General features: G+C 33.4%; 1 protein-coding gene across 6 annotated transcripts; it reads right to left on the bottom strand.

Annotated features, from left to right (window-relative positions):
• Positions 1-238: 238 nt before the first annotated feature.
• LOC140754809 (uncharacterized) lies at positions 239-20,828 on the bottom strand. Of its 6 annotated transcripts, none has more exons than XM_073089930.1 (5): positions 20,639-20,828; positions 3,171-3,408; positions 2,460-2,567; positions 1,673-1,925; positions 239-642 (listed from the first exon to the last, which is right to left on the bottom strand). In XM_073089930.1, the coding sequence occupies exons 1-5, from the start codon at positions 20,688-20,690 to the stop codon at positions 457-459; spliced, it is 837 nt and encodes a 278-aa protein (XP_072946031.1). In that variant the 5' UTR covers positions 20,691-20,828; the 3' UTR covers positions 239-456. The 6 variants fall into 6 exon arrangements, with proteins under 6 accessions (XP_072946031.1, XP_072946023.1, XP_072946041.1 ...); XM_073089922.1 differs by lacking the exon at positions 20,639-20,828 and adding an exon at positions 8,117-8,279; XM_073089940.1 differs by lacking the exon at positions 20,639-20,828 and adding an exon at positions 8,117-8,279 and having other exon boundaries at positions 1,673-1,817.
• Between the last annotated feature and the right edge of the window lie 398 nt (positions 20,829-21,226).

The raw sequence follows: 21,226 nt of genomic DNA, 5'->3' as shown, positions 1-21,226 counted from the left end.
CTTTGATTATGGCGACTTGCGTGGCACAGTTACCATACCGGTCTGACGACCAAAGGGTCCTGGGTTCGAACCCCGGTTAAACAGACAACGGAATAAATTTGGATATCTGTTATAGCTCGGTGTTTGTATATCCGCCTTTCTGTGTCTGTGCCACCCACGACACAAGGAATTGTAATGTGAGTGTAGAAAGCATTTTCATATATATTTTTGTAAAGACTTGGTGTCAAATCAAACTAAATTTAATTTCTACAAGCGCCACTTTATTACGTCGCCAATTTAACAAAACTTAAGAGAATAATAATACAAAATAACACATCAAAATCACAGCCTTTTTATAGCTATAAGTGCTGATAGAGCACAAATTGAATTTGAAATTGAAATACTGGCGACAATAATTTTCGAATAAATATTTATAAATTAGATACAGTAGCGCTGCAGTTCCCAATCGTTAGTAGTTTAACTCTGCACTTTGTAGTGAGTTACTTCTCCGTTATTGTTGACCTTGGTCTCAGCTCCTCGGTGGCTCTTGACCTGTCCATCAACGTTTGAAGACGAAGCATAGGAGGTGCTGGACACGCTGTAGTAGCCACCGTTCCTGCCTGGGTCCGAGTAGGTCTTAGTTACGTCTACATTCGGATTTTGCTGTAAGGAAAGGTAGGATTTTATTAAGAGTTCAACAGATCTATGTCCGTTATTAATAACCAATCTGAAATTTTAGGCTAATAAAGATAGAAGATTGATATAATTTGTAGTGGGTATAAAATTGTCAAATCGTTGCTATGTATAAAATGTCAAATTGTGAATTAGTTGTAGGTAAAGCATTAGACAGATTGATTATTAATAACCGGCGTTAGAGTTGTTACCTAGTACTTCGTTGTTCAGCGGGTCCTGAGTTCAATTCCCCGTTCAATACCTAATTTTGTTTTTTGTGTACATGTCGTAGTACTTATTTTGTACTAAACAATACAAAAGTATGACTATGTCTCGTGAATATTTAAAGGATTTCGTCACCTTTACCATCAAACACAGTAATATGACGCAAACCTGATGGCATGTGGCTGATATATCGTACAGTTTTATGTAAGTGCTTTTTAAAGGTGGCCCCTACGGAATTGCTAAGTACCATCACATTAATGTGTCGATAACAGGTGTTTTGTACATCAAATGTATGTTTGAATAACAAATACTTTGCGGATTCATCGTAAAAGGCGATACCTATATAACTTTTAGTGGCTAATCGGTATAAGATTTTTCAAACAGCTCTTCAAGCCCTCAAAATTATGACAACATACAGATAGCTTAACATTCATAAAAAAAATGCATTAAAATTTAATGAATAGCAATTAGTTTCTGATTGCACCTACTGATTCTAAGTTTGAAGATACAAAGCTTAACTAAGTTACGAATGTTACGATCTACTAAAGCCGCGGTACTATCATCATCAACCTATTACTGTCCCACTACTGGGCACGGGTCTCCTCTCAGAATATACTCGTACACGCGGGACTATATACGCTTCTATGTATGATTTCTTTATTTACTTAAATGAAAACATTTGTCACATTTCTTTCAACTGAACTACCTATTATCATCTATAGTTTCTACTGAACTGTGGCTTATATCACCTAACATATTTATTAGATAGTACTTACTGTCTGATGCGTTTACTTACTGGATTTTGCGGGTTAATAAAAGCCCTATGCTGGCTGTACCCTGGCCCGGCGGCCGCCCCGGCGTACGCGCTGTTGTCGGACATCCCGTACGGCATCGGTATACCTTGATCGACGAAATTAGGGAAACCGCCGAAGGGAGGGAACCTGAAGTCGAAATTGGGCATGTAAGGGATCCGGTTGCTCGCCAAGTCGTAAGCTTGGTGAGCAGCTGATAATGCCAAGTCTAGGTTCCGCGTATCTGAACCAAAAGCCCTGGAAAGCACAATCAAAATCAATCACTCTTCACACAAAAATTCGGAAATGCAATGGAAAGCGTGAAGTGTGCGCAGGAAACGAAATAGTGCAGGTTAGACAGATAGCCAGGATAGAAATGGTTAGGTGAATTACAATACAGCTAACATACATACAAGGCTTTCGATTCTAGTAGGAGAACCGAAAAGTAATCAAAAATTTGCTTCCTGTCAGTTATTTGAAAAATCTTATCTTTATTAAAAATCTCTATTTATTTAACAGCTAATCAACAAAATAACTTTCATCATTTCCTAACAGTGGCAAAAAGTGTTTTAAAAAGTCCTTAATTACTACTTTTGGTCACAAAAATTTATTACTTTTCGATTCTCGAAATATGTTTATTGGTATTCCCGACATATAATTTATATCCGCGCTTATAGTACAGAAGGCATAAGAAACTATAAACATACATGTATATTATAATATGCAATCATATACACAAATATGTAGCAAAAAATCACTCCACACGTCAACACGACATATTTTAATTGTTACCCGAAATCAAGAGGTTTAAATCTTCTGAAAGGTCTCATACGAAGGGGGGCTAGCGGGGGAAGCGGTGGTAACGGTGGTAACGGTTCAAGGAATCTTCGGACTCTTATGCTATAAATTAGGCATACAAAATTAATTTAATAAGAAATAATGTTAATGTGTCAAATTGCATAAGTGCAAACTAATTTACTAAACTTGTGTGCTTATGTGCATGTTACCAAAAGGTATGCCTGAATTAGTCTTTGCTTGTACAATTGACAAAGCTGATTGAACTTTTGTACTTTTTGGAGGACTTTATAGGCCTAGTAGTGATCTTAGTCTTATATGTTACCATTAAACAACAGGTGGACTTCAGATAGGCAATACCACCTTAATTTCTATTTTTACCATATCTTATGGTAGTTGATAAAACTTTATCGTGGTCATCAACTGTCACTCGTCAGACTGCTCGGCATGTGGTCCTTCTCTTGGGGTAAATATAGTCTAGGCCATAGGCCTCCTCGTTGACCAAGTGCAGATTGTTAAACTTCACATCCTTACCAACATTTTAAAGAATACTCAAACATATAACTTTCCTCACTATATTTTCCTTCACCATCAAAGCAAGTGATAACTAATTTCTAATACGCACATAACTTCGAAAAGAAACCAAGCACTTCACCGCCTTCCCTTCACCGGAAGCTGCGTGCCTATGCTTAAAATAAAATATCTTACTGGTGGACCAGATATTCAAAGTTCCTAAAATACTCAGGGAAGAAGTCGTCTATGTCTTGGAAGTTGGGAGGCCCGAAGCTGGGAGGCCCGAAGCTGGGAGGCACGAAGCCGGGTGGCGGCTGGTCGCCCTTCACGTTGACAACTTGGCCGCCCTTTAACCCGTAAGTGCCACCGTACCTATTTCCAGTTGAATCTTGGTATGCGAATGCGCCAACTCCGTCCGTAGCACCTGGATAACCTGCAACATAATACACGCATTTTAAACCTTTCCACGTTAGCGTGTAAGCCTCTGAGTGATTATTGTAAATAGCTTTCGTAGAAATAAAACCTGTGATCAGTTACAATGCTTAAAGGTGGTAGAACCCTTTGCGATTCATAGGCGGCGCACTGCCCTTCCTCTTTCTACCAAAATATGTTAAGCACAGCTGGATCTTGGTTAGACGAATAAGATGAGGCCTTTGCCTTGTCCCAACATTTAGCTGAGGCGTCCGAACTGAGTCCACAAGGGTAGCAACGCAACATCTGAGGTTGCTCCCATTTAAAATTCTAATCCTATTCATTCAATCAAAGACATAGTAACTACATATGTAGTATTAAATGTTTTCTTTCTTTCTTTCTATTATCAAAGAACTGATAAAAAGCGAAAGTAATGAGAAAGACAGAGGTAATTACAACGTGCTTAATAATGTTTATAATAAAATGTCCTATAGATAATATATTTTATGTACCTAACTTATTCTCAAGTACGTAAACGATAAATATTTTAGCATAAAGGCATACAAGTGTTACTCATCCTCATGAATAATAAAATCGGGATAAAATTTTATTGGATTATTTACATGGAAATAATACTAACAAAGACCTATAAAGAAACATTGTAAACTTCTCTGTTATATACATACTAGGTACATTGTTTATTGGCAAAAAAGAAATCGTTATCCCTTGTCGATTAAAGGACGTACACGTTCACCAGGAAAATATAAACAAAACATCAATCAAGTCAATTAATATTTTTTGTTTAGGTCGTAAAATTTAATTGTTTTCAAAAAGTCTATGTGGGCTTTATGATAATATACGATACGACGTCGCATCGTGGCAAGGTGCGACATCATGTCGTAAAGATCTATCATGAAAGGTGGTGATTACTATGAAAGAAATAAAGTAGGATTGTATCAATAATTTATACAACAAGAGCATCGTACCACATTGCCATATCGCGTCGTGATTTTTACAATGCTCGTTTTAGTTTTTACCGACACGACATCGTTTCCTGACTCCATACGACGTATCTTGACACGTTACGACATTTTATAATTAGATAGGTACTAATATTAAACGAAAAATCTTGTATTACAATAATAATTATTTTTTAACTTTGTCATTATTCAAGACAATTATTGTTTCTAGTTTTGTTTACATAACATAATTGTTCACGTGATAATGAAAGATGATCATTAAACATAGTAATCAAATGATTCATGATAGAAGCTAATGACAGCATCCATTAGTGAGATGAACAAAAACTAACTTGCGTCGTAGATCGAAATCATTATCAGACAACGGGAAACCCGTTCGGAAACATCACAATGCCATCAAAAACATAACTTGTAAAAAAACAAGTCTCGCAATTCAGTTCTTCTACCGTAAAAAGTTGAGATATCGACGTAATACCAAGTCGGTTAATTTATTCAGTCCCTACTTAAGGGACCTTATGTCTTAAGTTATTACGTGATTAGCTAACCTAACAACATCTGATTGGACTATGCCAGTATTAAAAATCTTTGGTTTTAAATAAATAGATTGACTTGGCAATCGTACAAAGCAATATAATTTAAAATAATATGTTACTTGTGTAATGCGATGTGATGCGATGAAAACACAATGTATCTCACATATTACATACTATCGTGCCCCCAGATTACTCCGTGATCAAAATAATGATAAATTAAATTCACATCTAAAATAATAAGCAAATTGCTAGATTGCGAACGTTTTGCGATTCCGTTACTCCGAGATAAGTATGCTCGTTATATCGTTATATTTTTTGTGATATGCTTTATACAAATCTGTATAAATAAAGAAGCTTGTTAAGTGCGAGTTGGACTTTCGAATCGAGGGTTTCATGGCATGAAATAGCAGCGACTGTAAACAGTTCGTAGGTTTTTTTTGTTTCTAAAATTGGCTTATAGTTTTCAGATTTTTTTACATGCACTAAGACGTAACTACTTGCTAAGCTTCATAATTTTACATCACATGGTTTTTATATCATTGTGAAATTGTCTTGACAGACGGACCCCTTGTCCGTCTGTCAAGTCATTTCTTTATTATCTATTGAGGTACGGAACCTCATAACTGGACAACTAACTAGGCCGTCTTCAAAGGCTACTAGGTATTCAGAACTTCAGACATCAAGAGGCGCACTTACTTATATTTGTAGTTGTTATTTTTGTCTTATTGTGTTTTCATATTATTAATGTAGAAATAAAATAAAAAACATAATAGGAAAATTAATTTTACACTTCCAGCAAAACACTTACTTCATAAGTTAGATGAGTAAATTATACTTATCAAAGCTTTAAAACTACACTGTAGTGTCTACTTTTTATCTATTTGTACTATCGTGAAAACTACTGCACTGATTTGCATAGCATTTCGATAAAATATAAAATTACTACTCTGTGAACTACACAGTCTACTTCATATCTCGAAAATATATTATTAAAAAGGCTTGCACATAAACAGCAGTGACAATTCAACAAGTGAACGTCATTTTGCAAACAAAACATAGCTTGTATTCTTTCAATATAAGCAGATATGGAAACAATACTTTGTATAAGCAATATCATTTGCATCGAAATTAATTCAAATACCTACCATATTAACGCGCATGTGAACATATGCGCACACCTACGTCTTAAGTACATCGTATAACAAGGTTCAATAAAGATTGTAATCCAAAATGGAAACTTTAGAGAATTATAGACATATTCCATTTCAATCGTGGTGCAACTGCCTATAACAACAGTGCTAAGCGCTGCAGTGGTCTGATCTCAAGTGTGTGGGAAGGGAGTGACACTAACGCGGCTTTCCAACAAACTCCTCAGCATTAACAACGCATCTGTGTTTGACCTCAGTTAGCTCTCTAATCTTATCTAACGTTAAATTATTATAAGTCGTTGAAATATAAAATTATTTTGGGATTCTGTGCCAAATGGGTAAAAACCGTACCCTATTGTTAAGCCACAGGAGTTTGATCATTTGTTAATCTGTCTCTCTATCACATTGATGGGTAAAAACCGTACCCTATTGTTAAGCCACAGGAGTTTGATCATTTGTTAATCTGTCTCTCTATCACATTGCTCTACATCTTAATCCGTAAAAGATAAAAAGTGTAGATATTTACTGTATTATTGATGCTATATAAAAAAAACGCTAGTATTTAATAACAGTTAAAAATAAACAGAGTTTCCACGGTTTCCATATAAGAAACAAGAGATTTTGCTTTTTTTTATTTATCCATTCAACCGTAATAGGTAGGTTATATTTTCTCAACACATCTACTTCTATAGCTGCTATGAACTAAAATAAATGTGAACTATAATTTTTATAGTACGGAGCTCTCAAATTGCAAGTTAGACTCGCACTTAGCTATTTTTTACTGTAGTAAGTTACACGTACATAGATATAATTATGTGCACACAAGCGCGGCGAGACTTTGTTTGCTTTAAAAAATAAGTATGATTCAATTACTTATGTACCTACATTGTACAGGTACCTGTTTCTTCGAAATTGCCTAATGGATGGTTTGCAAGCGTCAAGGAAAACTTTGCCACAAACTTTTTCATAAACAATTAAACAAATAATAGTGTTACGTCCTTGAGAAGGATTAGTTTGACTTTTAGAAATAATTAGCTTTGTTGAGGTATCCTAGGTATGATTTTTTTTATAACAGGAGTTTTTTTGAAAATTGTATTTAGTAAGTGGCTACTGCCGCCCATGGTCATTTTTAATCAAACTGATAAGATAAAGAGTCATCTGAGGTCGACCACGGACGCAGTGCTATGCATGAGGACTAAGTAGGAAACCTCGGATAAGCAATTAAGCATGTTTCCCTTACCACACCCTTCAAACGCTGAACATTGCTGTTACTATACAAAAAAGGTGGGGCGGTGGTGGGTCCGGAATCGAACCACAGAGAATTCTACCACCTTTAAACGTGGCCTACATTATATTTTTCCGTATCTTGTCTCGCTATTATAATTTCTTAGATTAAGTATATAGTAAACTATATAAATTTAACGAGAAATCTTTTGCGGACACTGGCCATACTTTTACTAGGTATTCTAGATAACGCTACCAGTTTGATAAATCTAAACTTAAATGCGTAAAAGTAATCTAGCATTTGTAAATAACGAGCAACTATTAATCGCCACTGTATCGTAATAAAAATGGGCTCGTTTAACGAGAAGACTTCATGATTTATTGAAGTTAATTAAAAGTCGGCTAGACGAATTAGTCTTGTAAAGGTTTAAAACAAATTCAAACTATATGTCGCATCGTGACACGGCGCAATGTCGTGTCATGGAGATCTATAACTTGCATCGTAAAAAATAATGGGTGATGCAATCTTGGCTATTTTTTATCGAATTGGTTAATTTTCGTTACTATTATTTAATTCACCTATCCAATGTTTTGCCTACCAAGATCGAATTGTGACAATTTCTGTCTACTACAATTTGTCAAGCTTAGATCTTAGGTCACCAAATGGATAGATAGATTATTAAAAAACGAGCGTAAATGACAAAAAAGATACAAAAACAAGAAATATTTTTAAGAATTGGATGTACCCAGAAGCAATCACTTTGAGCCCAAACCCATACACCAGTGGATGTTTCGAGAAAGCTGTAAATAATAGGTTTTATAGATAATAAAGTAGCAATACGCACCTCTGTAAATTGTAGCGTTCGTTGTGATAGCACAAAGAATACTGTAACAATCGCCTATTTTACTCAAGTATACAGCAGTGTGACTAATCACGAAAACAAAACTTATTGATCCAGGTTGTACACAGCAGGCCTTTTTGAGTGACGTCATCGTTTTAATTGTTGATATGACGTCTTACAATAAGGATAACTTAATTCAATTATTGATTTAATTGATCAAAAAATACAATATGCTCTATAAGGAAAACTAATTTAAGATATAAAGATATATAGATATATAGATTTTCTTAAATTATCTTTCCTTATAGAGATATAGATTTTCTTTGTACTACATTTTTTTACAAACTCGAGATCTTTTCTTTGAAAGTTGTATGCATATTCGTGCTTTTACTAAGATGCAAGCCAACTATAGCGAATATGTAAACATAGGTACCATAGACAGGCAGAAAAAGATCTTAAAACATTTTTTGAATTCTATGGATATTATATGATACAAATTTGTACTCGTATGTCATATAATTCTAGATTTCATAAATATACACCTGACTTTAATTTGTATGAAAATAATATGTAGGTAATTATAATGAAGATTTCTTTAGTATATACTCGTAGGTACGAAAAATTTCAAAGAGTGAGAGTAATTAAAATATACTATTCAATTCGGCTATTTTTTGGTTTGTTTATGATTCACAATGCAAATTCCATTATCTATTACAGTCACGTAGACTACCCTAAACGTATCTATGTATGTATCACATCTATTATACAAAACCGTATACAATTTAATAATTAGACGTTCCATGAATGCTAAATAACAAACGTATAATGACTCCGAACTCATTAGCCATTATTGTTGGAAAACACGTATTGTTTAAAAATTAATTTAGTAACATTAACAAAAAAGGTAGTCTTGTACCATACCTACTAGTTATGAAGCAGTGGCGTGATCTTAAACCGTAACGTTCGAGGTATTTTGAGTACTTAAATATACAACCCAAAATCCAGTTTTATTTTTTTATAATATAGGAGTAGCAGACGAGCATGCAGTCCACCTGATGGTAAGTGGCTTATCTGGGGTGGATTACAGATTTCCATGGGGCATAAGATTAGATTCCTACTTGAGGTCGGTCACTGATGCGCACTGCTACCCCTGAGGGCTAAGCTGGAACGCCTGGGACACGCCTGTCTTCCACCCTCAAAGAGTTCTACCGCCTTCTAATTAAGCTTCTGACCTATTTTACCCGACTGTCAAATGTAATGTAATATGTGTATGTATGTATCATTCTTTAACACGTTCCATAGCCAAACGGCTTTGAAGTTTTTATCATATTAGGTTGGATTCGTCTAAATTGTGCGAGCAACCTATAGGCTATCTGTATTTTCAATCGGGTTTTTGTTTATAATAATTGCTAGTAAGTTATCATAACAGAAATGAAATAAATTTAGAAAATTCTAAGAAATTGATCATTACAATATTGAAATATTTAATGCGATTTTTTTAAACGATTGAAACTTTGAAACCATTTTTTCCGAACGTAATTGTAGAGTCCTTAAACAATTTTTTCCATGGGATTTTAAAAAAGGTAGACGGGGTCCTTATAGGGACACCACTTTCGACCACGACGATAAAGTACAGAAAGTATAAAACTTGGGTTATAATTTAGATCACACATTTCATCTAACCTCATAATTGTATGTAACGAAGTGTAAATTGTACCTGCATTTGTGTGTAGTAGTTAGCGGATGTGCTAACCGGTTCTTTTTAAATAAATTAACGTCGCCCGCTTCCGGTGTGTACTCACAAACAGTTTAAACATGACATCTCATTTAGTATTATAAAAATAATGAAAAAAATATCTGGAGCAGTGACAAATAGACAGAATGTGAATAAAAGATACGCCATATATTTATTAGGTATTTAATAAATATTATAAATTAACTAGCTGACCCGGCAAACTTTGTGTTGCCATATAGATAAAAAAATGTTAAGGGTGAACAACCCTTATCACTTAGGGGTATGAAAAATAGATAATAGCCGATTCTCAGACCTACTGAATATGCATATAAAATTTAGTGAAAATCGGTAAAGCGGTTTCGGAGGAGTTCGGTAACTAACATTGTGACACGGGAATTTTATATAAATTAATAATGTTAATTTATTCATCTCATAATTCCTGATCCAGCACTCATTCAGTCTACATCTACAAATGATTCATGGATGAAAAAAAGTATTGATTACTTAAAACGAGATTTTTCATAATTATGTAAGACAACGAAATGATAGAATGAATAAGTTCGTACACAATCACAAAATAATTTTGTTTGTATCTCTGTAATTTCAAAATTAGAGAATTTTTAGTAGGTCTGATGCAAAATAAAAAAGGCTCAAGAAATATCTATCATTAAGACATGAATAATCTTGAAAAATATTGAAGAAATTTGTAAGGAACAAATATAGAAGACTTTTTAGGGCGTAAAATGAGAAAAAATATTCAGGGTTCCTTTGTAAAAATTAAAATTCGCGCATCACGCCCCCATGAGCGGAACCGCGCGTGGTATCACGTTCTGAATACCAAATGATCATTCCGTGTTTTTAGGTCTTTGACTCTAGCACCATTCGGTCATAATTTCATGCGGGAGATTATTTTTCGATCTGTCTAGTACAGTGGTTCTCAAACTTATCTCGTATCTCGTCTATATTTGGAATAAATTATTTTCTAGCGCCCCCCAAAGGCCAGCGACAAAAAAGGGTCTGTTTTTATCTACTGCAGGTAAGGAATTATACTTCTATGTCGTAACAAAATAAATTGGTACTACTCAAAAAAAATCCGCATTCCAATACTCCAGGTTCGTAAGAAAAATGATAATATCAAATCAAATAAATAACTGCAAAACATCGCCATCTATACTGGCAGTATAAAACCACTTTGTTCATGATGTAACTTCTTCTGACTAAAGTCTCAACGTTTCCGAATTCTTGACGCTCTACACCGCCTCCTGTATTTATCCAACACTCGCAAGGGGGCCTCTTATTTATAATATTGAAATAGCACACGAGCATGTAGTCCACCGATGGTTGATACTGCCGCCCATGGATTGCTTTAATCAATCCCAGATAAGATTAGATTCCTACAAGAGTTTGGCCTCAGATTTGATGTACTTTGAGGCACAAATTAAAATGCCTCGAATAACCATGTCTCTCTCACAACGTCTTTTCAAGTGGAACACGGCAGTGTTATTAGGCAGAAATACGTGCGGTTGAGGTGCTACTGGAGTCTTAACCACAATGGATTCTACCACCTACAAACCTGTAAAGCTGAACATGTCACTTCTTTGAGAAACACTGGCCTAGTGTCTGTATAGAGACGCGGAATTAGGTTTTTTATGAAGTCATAAAATAATACTGTGTCGCCCGATTACAGTTGTAATCAAGTAACCGTTACGTTTCTTTAGTCATGTTTGGATTAGACGTTTGTGCGCGGTATTTTAGTGTAATTGTAACTTGAACGTTTTTTATTTAAATCTCATTGGAGGGTAATAACGTTTATTAAAGCTCTATGTGTTTCGTAGTATCATATCATAAAACTAAGTAATAAAATGGTGGTGAACCTAAATGTAATTATAACTCTTGATTATTTTGTTTTGTAACCGCATTGTTTAGTAATAAGTTATAACGTTTAATAAAAGTTATTTCATAACAATAGAAAAATGTAGAATGGTTACCCAATCAGTTCTCTAAAACACTTTTTATTGCTATCTTTTATTTTACATAAATGTTGTTATTGTTGAAAGTTATTGTAACGCATAAAAGCTGTAAAATTTTTCAATGGGTATTTTTGTGTGATGTTTGTTTATATAAAAAAAATAACATACTAACAAACAAACCTATTAATATATTCGTTGTTATTACTGTTTTTTAACACATATTTATAGGTTTAACACATATTTGAAGGTGGTAGAACCCTTTGTGGTTCGACTCCGGCGGCACCACCGCCACACCTATTTCTGCCTAATAACAGCAGTGTTAAGCGCTGCTGTGTTCCGTTTTGAAGGGTGTGGTAAGGGAGATATACTTTTCCGAGGCGTTCCAGCTTAGTCCTCAGGGGTAGCGGCGCATCTGTCGCCGACCTCAGGTAGGAATATCTAACCCTATCTGGGGTTGATCACAGATGTCCATGGGCGAGAGTAGCCACTTACCATCAGGTGGACTGCATGCTCGTCTGTTACTCCTATATAATAAAAAAAAAAATATAATTCACAAAGTCCCATATTTACAATTCTACATCTCTCGAAATCGAAGAGAAATTCACATTAACTATTATACTTATACAAATTAATTCAGAAATTTTGATAAAATCTATAATGTATTATCCATTTTAACTAAAGAATAAAATAATGGGAGATAACAAACAAGAATAGAAACTTGTCGCCGTATAGTTTTCCTACTATAATTTAAATATAATTATGTATTTGGTTACATGACACAGATATTATGGTAACAGATATTCATCTTTAAAATTTCGAATTAAAATTTAAAATATACTACATCCTAAAACGTTATTTTTGAATTCATACAAGAAAATGGATGAACAAAACATTCTTAATCAAAGATATTATATATAATTATACATTAGGTACACATTCTGGCGTCACATCAGACAAATAGATCTTATGTAAAGCTATCTTAACGAATGGTATTGGTCTGAATGTCCGAGCCTCACAGCCACGAATTCACAGAGAGAATTATCAATATGAAAATGATTTTCATATTGATAATTCTCTCTGTAGTGTACTGTAGTCTTATCTACTAGGAATAAAGTATATTTGGAAAACCCCAACAGCGTCATGTTTATACAATACAAACGCTCCTTGTATGTACATTGGTTAAAAATAGACGCACCTAGACAAATAGTCAAAAACAGTCTTATTGCTTGTAATCTTTTACAGGCAATCTTTTGCGTAAACAAGAAACAAAAAAATATCAAGGGTAAATATAAGAGATACGTCTCTATTCTCTACCCTTGAACTTCTACTCTATAAAGTACAATACTATGGAAGTGATAGATAGCAAATTGTATAATTTTACTAATCAAGAAAGGTGGATCACAAGGGAAATTATTAGCGAAAATTTGTCATCAACACGGACACAAAATATAAAGCATAAATTATCTACACGAAGAAGTCCAAAAGTCAATACTTATAGAATTATAAGGACTCCCCAAAATATAGTCGGTAAAAAAATCGGTATCTATTCTTTGTAAAAGGACGAGAAGTGTATATTTCACATAATTCTATTTAGAATATAGCAATTGAAAAACTGAAGCTATATAGGAAGTTGTAGCAGTTTATACAGTTGCCGTGTATATAAATAGAAATACTGTATAAGTTTTATAAATATCTACAATAATGTTCATTGCAGTGGCCATAATAATCTCCTTTTAATAACATACATTCAAATTATATTTTTTCGCCGCTTCTTCTCCATAGCAAAACACCTTCCCAAGCGGTGGTAGTTTGACTGACTTTCAAAAAGTGTTCCATATAAATCAATTTTGAATAAATGAGATTTGAATTTAAATTTGAATAAGGAATTCCACTCATTTAAAAAATATTAAATAAACAATAATCAGTCATGTGTCACATTTGTGTGAACTGGAAATTCCTAATGTGAGTTTGTATGTATAATGTATGTTCTACGTAACATAAGTAGCACCTACTTGTTAAAACTAACGTTGGGAAACTTGAATATAGTGTGGTACTTGTAGGCTTTATGTTTGAACACCCCGAGAAAATTTCATTGTAATGTTTATTTATCCAATTGTTTTTCTATAGCGATACCCAATTGATACCTACCTATTCATATAAATATATTCAAGGATTATACTTAGAGCTTCAAGTTGTTTGAAAGTCGCGTAATTAGTATAAATATTACGATTCTTTATTTATATTATAACCAGGAATTAGGAATAACTTATTTTCCATAAAGAATGACATGCTGTCATCTTTTTGGAAAATAATTTCTAAATAAGTTTTCATCCCATTAAGTAAGTTTCAACTTTAATGGAATAAAGTTCTAGAGAATATTATAAAAACAAAATCGATTGTTTAAAAAAATAAAGCTTAAATCACTTAAAATCCGTTAAATAATTTGAGCTGCATGGCATGTGAAATAATAACATAGGCTCGAAAAATCTGACTCTATTATTATTTCGGTCTATTATTATTTTTTGATTTCCCAATTATAAATATATAGAAATACTTGGAATATGTACAATCCCGTTTTAATATGTCCATTTTATATTTAACACATAAACCTACATACCTATAAAAACTAACAATAATTTAGTCAGGTTTCTTTTATTTAGATAACCGTAGGATAAAACAGTAATAATATGCAAATGTAATGACTAAACAAGTTTCAACTTTTTTGTTGTTTTGACTAATTGAGTGAAATGAAGAAATTTGGGCGTCTCCATTTTATTTTATGGCTTGAATAATTATAGATCGTTAATATTTAACTGGCGTGCATATTTTAAACCATTTGTGTTCTATCGACAGATTCTTAGATTAATCATAAGACTTCTTTAGTAATTGCCGAATGTTTGCAATATATTAGTGCATGTCTAAGTGTCATGCAAAATTTAGTGCTTAGGTATATTTCCTTTAAAAATATAATTTCTGATCATATTTCTGTGTTTTAGATATCGATTTTGATTGAACGTCTATGTTTTAGTAACTCTTTGATTTGTTAGCTGTAATAAATACTTGTACGTATTTAAAAATGGATAATTTGAACTTTACGATTAATATGCGCTATTTATTGAAACAAAAAATTGCAGATGGCAAGTTTGCGGCCATTGGCAAGGTGCAGTTAGTGTAAATGAATTATTATTTTGAAATTAATTGGTTCAATAATTCTTCATGTAAATATGGTAAATGTAAAATCATTTTTAAAAGTTGTTTGTTCCAACAATATTTCAAACATATTTTCATTGGTTTCGCTAAAATTGTTTTAAAGTATTTTTAGCAAAGAATATTTGCGATTCCTATTACCTACTATATGCTGTAAAATGACGATTTTAACTAAGATGAACGTAACCTGTACTGTGCGATACGGTCCTTAATGCTTAAGGCCAGATTTTCATATATATTCGGATACATATGTTAAAAACCCGGGATTCCGTCATCATACTCTCTTAAAGCTTAGTGAAATTCAGTTAGTAAACGCTTGTTAGCCAAAATAACACATATGAGGTACGTTTGGTATTCACTGTCCTAATTGATCAAAAGATAGCTCATAGCAAAATATATTTGAATAGCTATCTATGTTTAGCTTAAAAGGTTATGTCGCATTGTATTGTTGAGATTATAATCACAGACATAATAATAGGTACAGCCAAGAAGGAACTACCGCTAGGTAAAATATGCTTTTGTCGTTTAGGAATGTGATACTTTCAACCGCCCACACTGATGCGCCTAAAAATTAATTTAAATGTTCTTCAACGGCGAAGGAAAATGTGAAGAAACCTCCATGCAAGAAAGATTTAATAAAAATCTCAGGTATGTTAAGGTCTCAAATCTTGAACTAAAGAACTTGTTCAAATTCGCAATTTGAGAAAAACTTTTAAGGGACAGTAAAAGGGTTGGCAATAATTGTGTTTCTATTTTTAAAACACCAAGCAAACATTTAACCTCAATAACTGGTCATGTACCCCATGGATATAACCGGTTGCATTAAAAAGGATTAAATTCATACCTGACGACGGTAACAGGAGACAAAAATTTAACATCATCTACCTAAAATAGAATTCATCTTTGTGACTACACGAACACAATTTAATAAGACTAAAATATTTAAATGTGGGTAAATTTTAACTTTTTATACATCATTTTTTATTGCGTCTTATTGTATCTAGTATTTGAATTATTCTATCCATGTAGTGGGATCATAAGTATTGGGTATTGATAAAATGTTCACCAAATATACCTATCTATATTGCTTAGTCTTGACATATGGTAATAGAAAAAATCGATCCTTATTAAATCTTATCATGATTTCCATTAAATATTAAAAAATATGAAATAAAAGTTTCATCATCATTAATAAATAATTAAAAAAAAATTAATTATTTCCATCTTCATGCCAACTTAAATCATTGACGGTGTAATTCGATTTTATACTTTGGTACCGTAATCATCTAAAATTCAATTAATTAAAAAAAAGTTGATTAAAAAAATTAAGATAGAGTTTTCATTAAGGAATATTTCAATAAATTAATTTCTTCTTTTTATCTACACGCCAAATTAAGACGCCATTGACATCGATAATTCGATTTCACACTTTGGTACCTGTAATAAACTCATATCTATATAAAGACTTGGAAGAAATGTTTACTAGGGTAATGTTTTCCAACATATAGTCTCGGTTTATTAACTTAAGTATGGAGGCGATAAAACCGTGACCTACAATAGATTTATTTATATTATAAATTCAATACACGTATAAGATACACCAAAAGTTCAAGGGCAAACAAATATAAATATGTTTTTATCTTAACACAAATTATCTAGGGTCAAAAGCATCTATTATTACTCTAAACATTGGTTTAAATCGTTGAAAAATAACGAGAAAACGTGTGCAAGGTGAAGCTGAAAATTAAGTATTCAAAAGAAACTTATTCAAAGTTATATTATTAGTTTTGCTTAATTACTTAAAGCTAATTAAAATATTTATGGATAAGCTGTGCTAGAAATCTAACCTGTCACAATAGACGTCTATAATACGCAAGCACCTTCACGGCCAAAAGGCCGTATAAATTAATTTTTCATAGAGATCGCAAAGCGTAGTAAACTATGATGTATGAAAAGTACTCGAATAACTGACTATACTTCCATTGAAGGGAGGATTCGAAGATACTTAATAATTACAGAATACCTTGGGAATCCCAAATATGTTCAGCGGCGAACTAAGCTCGTTGGAGGCCCATGGCAACAAGTGGAATGAGGCCCAGGACGGAAAGTTGAATGGATGGGTCTCCATTCAAAGTTAGAAAGTTGAATCAGGCTCTCTGCCTAAAAAAGCTTTTTTAGTGTTCCGTACCAAAGTTAACACAAGTTAACACAAAGTATTATTTCCTCTTATTCAAAATTAATACGCGAAATGTTTAAATTTGACGACGCGCGTGGCGGAGCGGTCATCATGCCGGTCTGACGCGCAGAGGGTCTCGGGTTCGATCCCCGGCCAGACAGATTTCTAAATGATGAATTTAGATTTCTGTTTCTGGGTCTGGGTGTTTGTGTATTTGTCTCTGTGTGTGTCCATAGCACCCACGATACAGGGAATCCTAGTGTGGGGCTGTGAGTGTAGAAAGCGTAAATTAATGAATGGCGGGAACTTAACTGCTAAATTAATATGAAAAATATGTATTTTCTTAAAATTGAGGCTTTTCCTTTAGTTTGTCATTTATCATTTCTTCCCAGAATTAAATCCTTATAAACAGCACTATCAGATATTGGAATTATATGGATGGTCTATTTTTTTCAAAATGAATTCGTTCGATTACCGGCTAGGGAAAAGATATTTTAAAAACTCCTTTCAGCATTTTCGCTAATCCTTATAGATTCGGATTTAGCCCTGAAGTCCTATTTCCTAGAATTCACCCTATATACACCCAACACGCATATTTACATATCTTACAAATCATGTATAATGATGGCCGCTATAACAACTAATACTAAAAATGAAAAAGTTGAATATAAAAGGAGGTCCCATAGAAGAAAGCGCTATTTTTGGCGTTTTTCGCTTTATGTATTGTAGTTGTACTTATATTTTTAGTATTTTATTATTTGTATTTATACTGACCACGTACTCTGTAAAAATGTCAATTGTCTATTTATTAGGGGTCAGGAGATAGAGTCCTGTGACAGACGGACAGACAGCGGAGTCTTAGTAATACGGTTTCGTTTTTAGCCTTTGGTTATGGAACCTTAAAAAGATTCAATTAGCACATGCGTTGATAATTATCGTTAGCTGTTCTAATGTAGAATGCTAGAAAATCATATTAGTTACTAACGCATCCGTTTTGTTAAGAAAGGAAACTAGAGAACAAATTCATGAAGAACATTATAAAGAAAATAATTGTGGAAAGCTTCTGCGTAATACGCCTATATCCATATACTTTATTGATTTCAGTATAGCCTTTGATAGTGTGAAATAAAATAAATTGTGAACTATCCCAAATAAGCTCGGTATAACCGCCTTAAGACATTACACCAATTGTTATACATTAAAAGCCAACTGACAATTAAAATTTATAATATTGTTTCATTCAATCATAAGACTTTTAAACCTAGTAAAAGGCGTACCAAGGCATCATACTTTCCCCTATTTCATTTGACGTATACGAAGAATTTGTTATGAGGCAATGTGATGACTGGAATAGCGATGTCAGGTGATTATGGATAGTACTTTTGTAAATTAGGGATATCTTCATATACCCAACTTCTAATATTAGTATTAAAGGATTCTGAAAAGAAGGAATACATAGATCCATTGACACGATAAAGAATCAAATATCTCAGGTGAAATGAATTTGGAAAGATAGATTTTTTTAACCAAACCATAACCTTGGTTTGGTTCAAAATGTCGAAATAGTGGTATTATCCACTTCCATGCGTGATTTGAAAAAATTAAAACTACAAATACCATTAATAGATAACATATGTATTAACATATCGTTACTCAAGTTGTAGATTATATGAAGACTTTCTTACTTCAGAATTATCTGAAGTATTTTGAGCATAGATCCAGTGACTAGCTGGAAAACCTCCTGGTAAGACATAAGGTAGAAATTGTGACTTTGGTACAATTGTGGAATTCGTGCGAAGTAGCGTGATATTATATAAAATGTGCTCAATGAAGATCGTAGCTATCACAACACCTACCATAATAAGGCAAACGCCTCATAAAAAAATAACCAGTTTATGAACCAGTTATGTCAGAATTGTCACTCAAAGTGCATCCAATTTTGCAATTGATACATAATCAGATTTTTCTATTGCTGTTGCCTGTTGTGCCTACTTTAGGTAATTTCGCAACTTCATTGGCCGTTTAGGATCGTAAGTAAACGAACTAGCTTACGATCTTAAAACCATTGACCACCCTCAACGGTTTTGAGATGCTGAGAGATGAGAGCTAGAGAGATTGTTGCCTCTGAAGACTATCATCCATTTTGTTTTAGCTTAGGCAATACGAAGCCCAAAAGCATCAACTCTCTCGCTTTTCTTATTACTCGGTAGTAAGTATTATATGTAAGTAATCGGTGCCAAGCAATATAAGTACCTTCGTGTGCTCATATTTCGGTACAAACTACAATGTTCTTTCAAAATAATTTTCTATTTTAACTTAATAGCAATTTATCTGTACATAAGAATTAATTTGAATAGCATAGACTACTAGCAATATAAAAATCTAAGGTTGCAAACTGGGGTTGAATTATAAAATACAGCCTAGGGGGTGCTACGGCGCTACGAATATCCTGCATAATAGGTATGCTATATTCATATTGATTTATTTTTTGATTGATCACTGTTTTTCAATTAAAAAAATACTGATGCTATTAAATGTAGTTGAATTTTCAACACAAAATTCACGTATAATTCCATTTTCAAAGAATTTTCTTTGTAAATGGAATTATGTAAGTAAGTAGGTGCAAATAATAAAATTTCTATTTTTAGTTATCTGTTAAATTTTCGTCAACAATTTGTTTAACGAGGTGACACATAATTATGGAAACCATGCCATAGTATAGAATTACAGGTAAATAGATTCCAGTTATCATGTATGTTCTAATTACATGTGATCACAAATCTGACATTTGCGCTTATATCAACAGACAGCTGGATAAGTTACAGTCTTTGAAAATGGAGAATTTTGAATTACATATCAACGAAGAGAGTTAATTAAAAACATCATAAAATATGCTGTGCAAACCCGTATGAATCATGAATCTTCACAGGTAGCTCTAGGTATGTTAGGTTAAGATTCCTCGTTGTGTTTAATAACAACATTTGAGGAATGCGGTATCAACACCCAGGTTAAACCTAGCGACAGGTACAACCAGTATAATTAGTATAATAGTAAATATAATTTGATTAATATGCCGTTGCAGTATTTCATAGGTCTCCTTCTTTTTATTTAGGACCTTTTTTTGTTTGTACAATAATTTACTTTCAGTGTCTACTTTTATACACATTTTTTTTTTACAAATCATAAAAATTAATATAACGAATCAGTAAACCCAAAATATATTAAATACAAAATGATATATCATGTGTATTACCAACATTTTTACATACGATCCGCCGGTAGCATTTTAATTCAACTTTTATAAAACAATTATCACACAAACTAATTGACTAATCGATTTAACGACCCGACAGGCACACAATTGTTCTACATTACTCACGTGACTTTTTGTATCAATAAACAAAGGTGTATAGCCGAATCTGCATACAATGACTTACCGTAGCAAAGCCCAGAGAGGAGCAAGACACAGGCGACGACAGCGAAGCCCATCACGACGATATTCACGACTGTTGTGGACAAAACACGCCGTGAACCAGTTCCGATGACTAACACTAAGTTTAATACAAGGCACAAGTATCTTCAACGAACGTTCGCCACGCAATGTTGGCAAACGGAGTCTGCACCGTAATAAATGGTCATCTATGTGCTTATCACCCAGTTTTTCTAAGCGTGATAAGGCGTAGGTATTGATACGCATCTAAGTTTCCTTTGGTTGTTCTTTGTAAACATCCGGGGGCAATGTCACTACTGTCATGGCTTGTATTGAAGGTAAAACAATTGCTATGTGGTCATGTGTTTAATGTAGCACGGAGGAATATATTCTTTGTTGGCTAAAAACAATTTAGATGGTGTATTTCCATGTTTATCATGGTATTTGAAACCGTCGAGAGGTCCTGTTTTTTATGGTATTAGAAACAAAAACTTGCATTTTGTTGCAAGAAATCATGTTTTTATCCGACTTCGTTGCGTGGTCACACACACTACTAACACAGGCTCTACATTACTTGCCTTTTTAGTCAATAATT

Source organism: Epargyreus clarus, unplaced genomic scaffold, assembly GCF_041222505.1.
Source record: "Epargyreus clarus isolate Ecla_fem2 unplaced genomic scaffold, WU_Ecla_fem_2.2 ptg000003l, whole genome shotgun sequence".
NCBI lineage: Eukaryota > Metazoa > Arthropoda > Insecta > Lepidoptera > Hesperiidae > Epargyreus > Epargyreus clarus.
Note: the sequence above shows the minus strand (reverse complement) of the source record. Positions and strands in the feature narration are given on the sequence as shown.

Bases quoted from the DNA above. Each gene is read 5' to 3' on its own strand.
- LOC140754809 (XM_073089922.1), bottom strand. From the start codon at position 8,264: ATGACGTCACTCAAAAAGGCCTGCTGTGTACAACCTGGATCAATAAGT. The intron at 3,409-8,116 runs GTGCGTATTGCT...ATTATGTTGCAG, and splicing joins GAACGCTACAATTTACAGAG to GTTATCCAGGTGCTACGGAC. The intron at 1,926-2,459 runs GTAACAATTAAA...TGTGCTTTCCAG, and splicing joins TTTAAACCTCTTGATTTCGG to GGCTTTTGGTTCAGATACGC.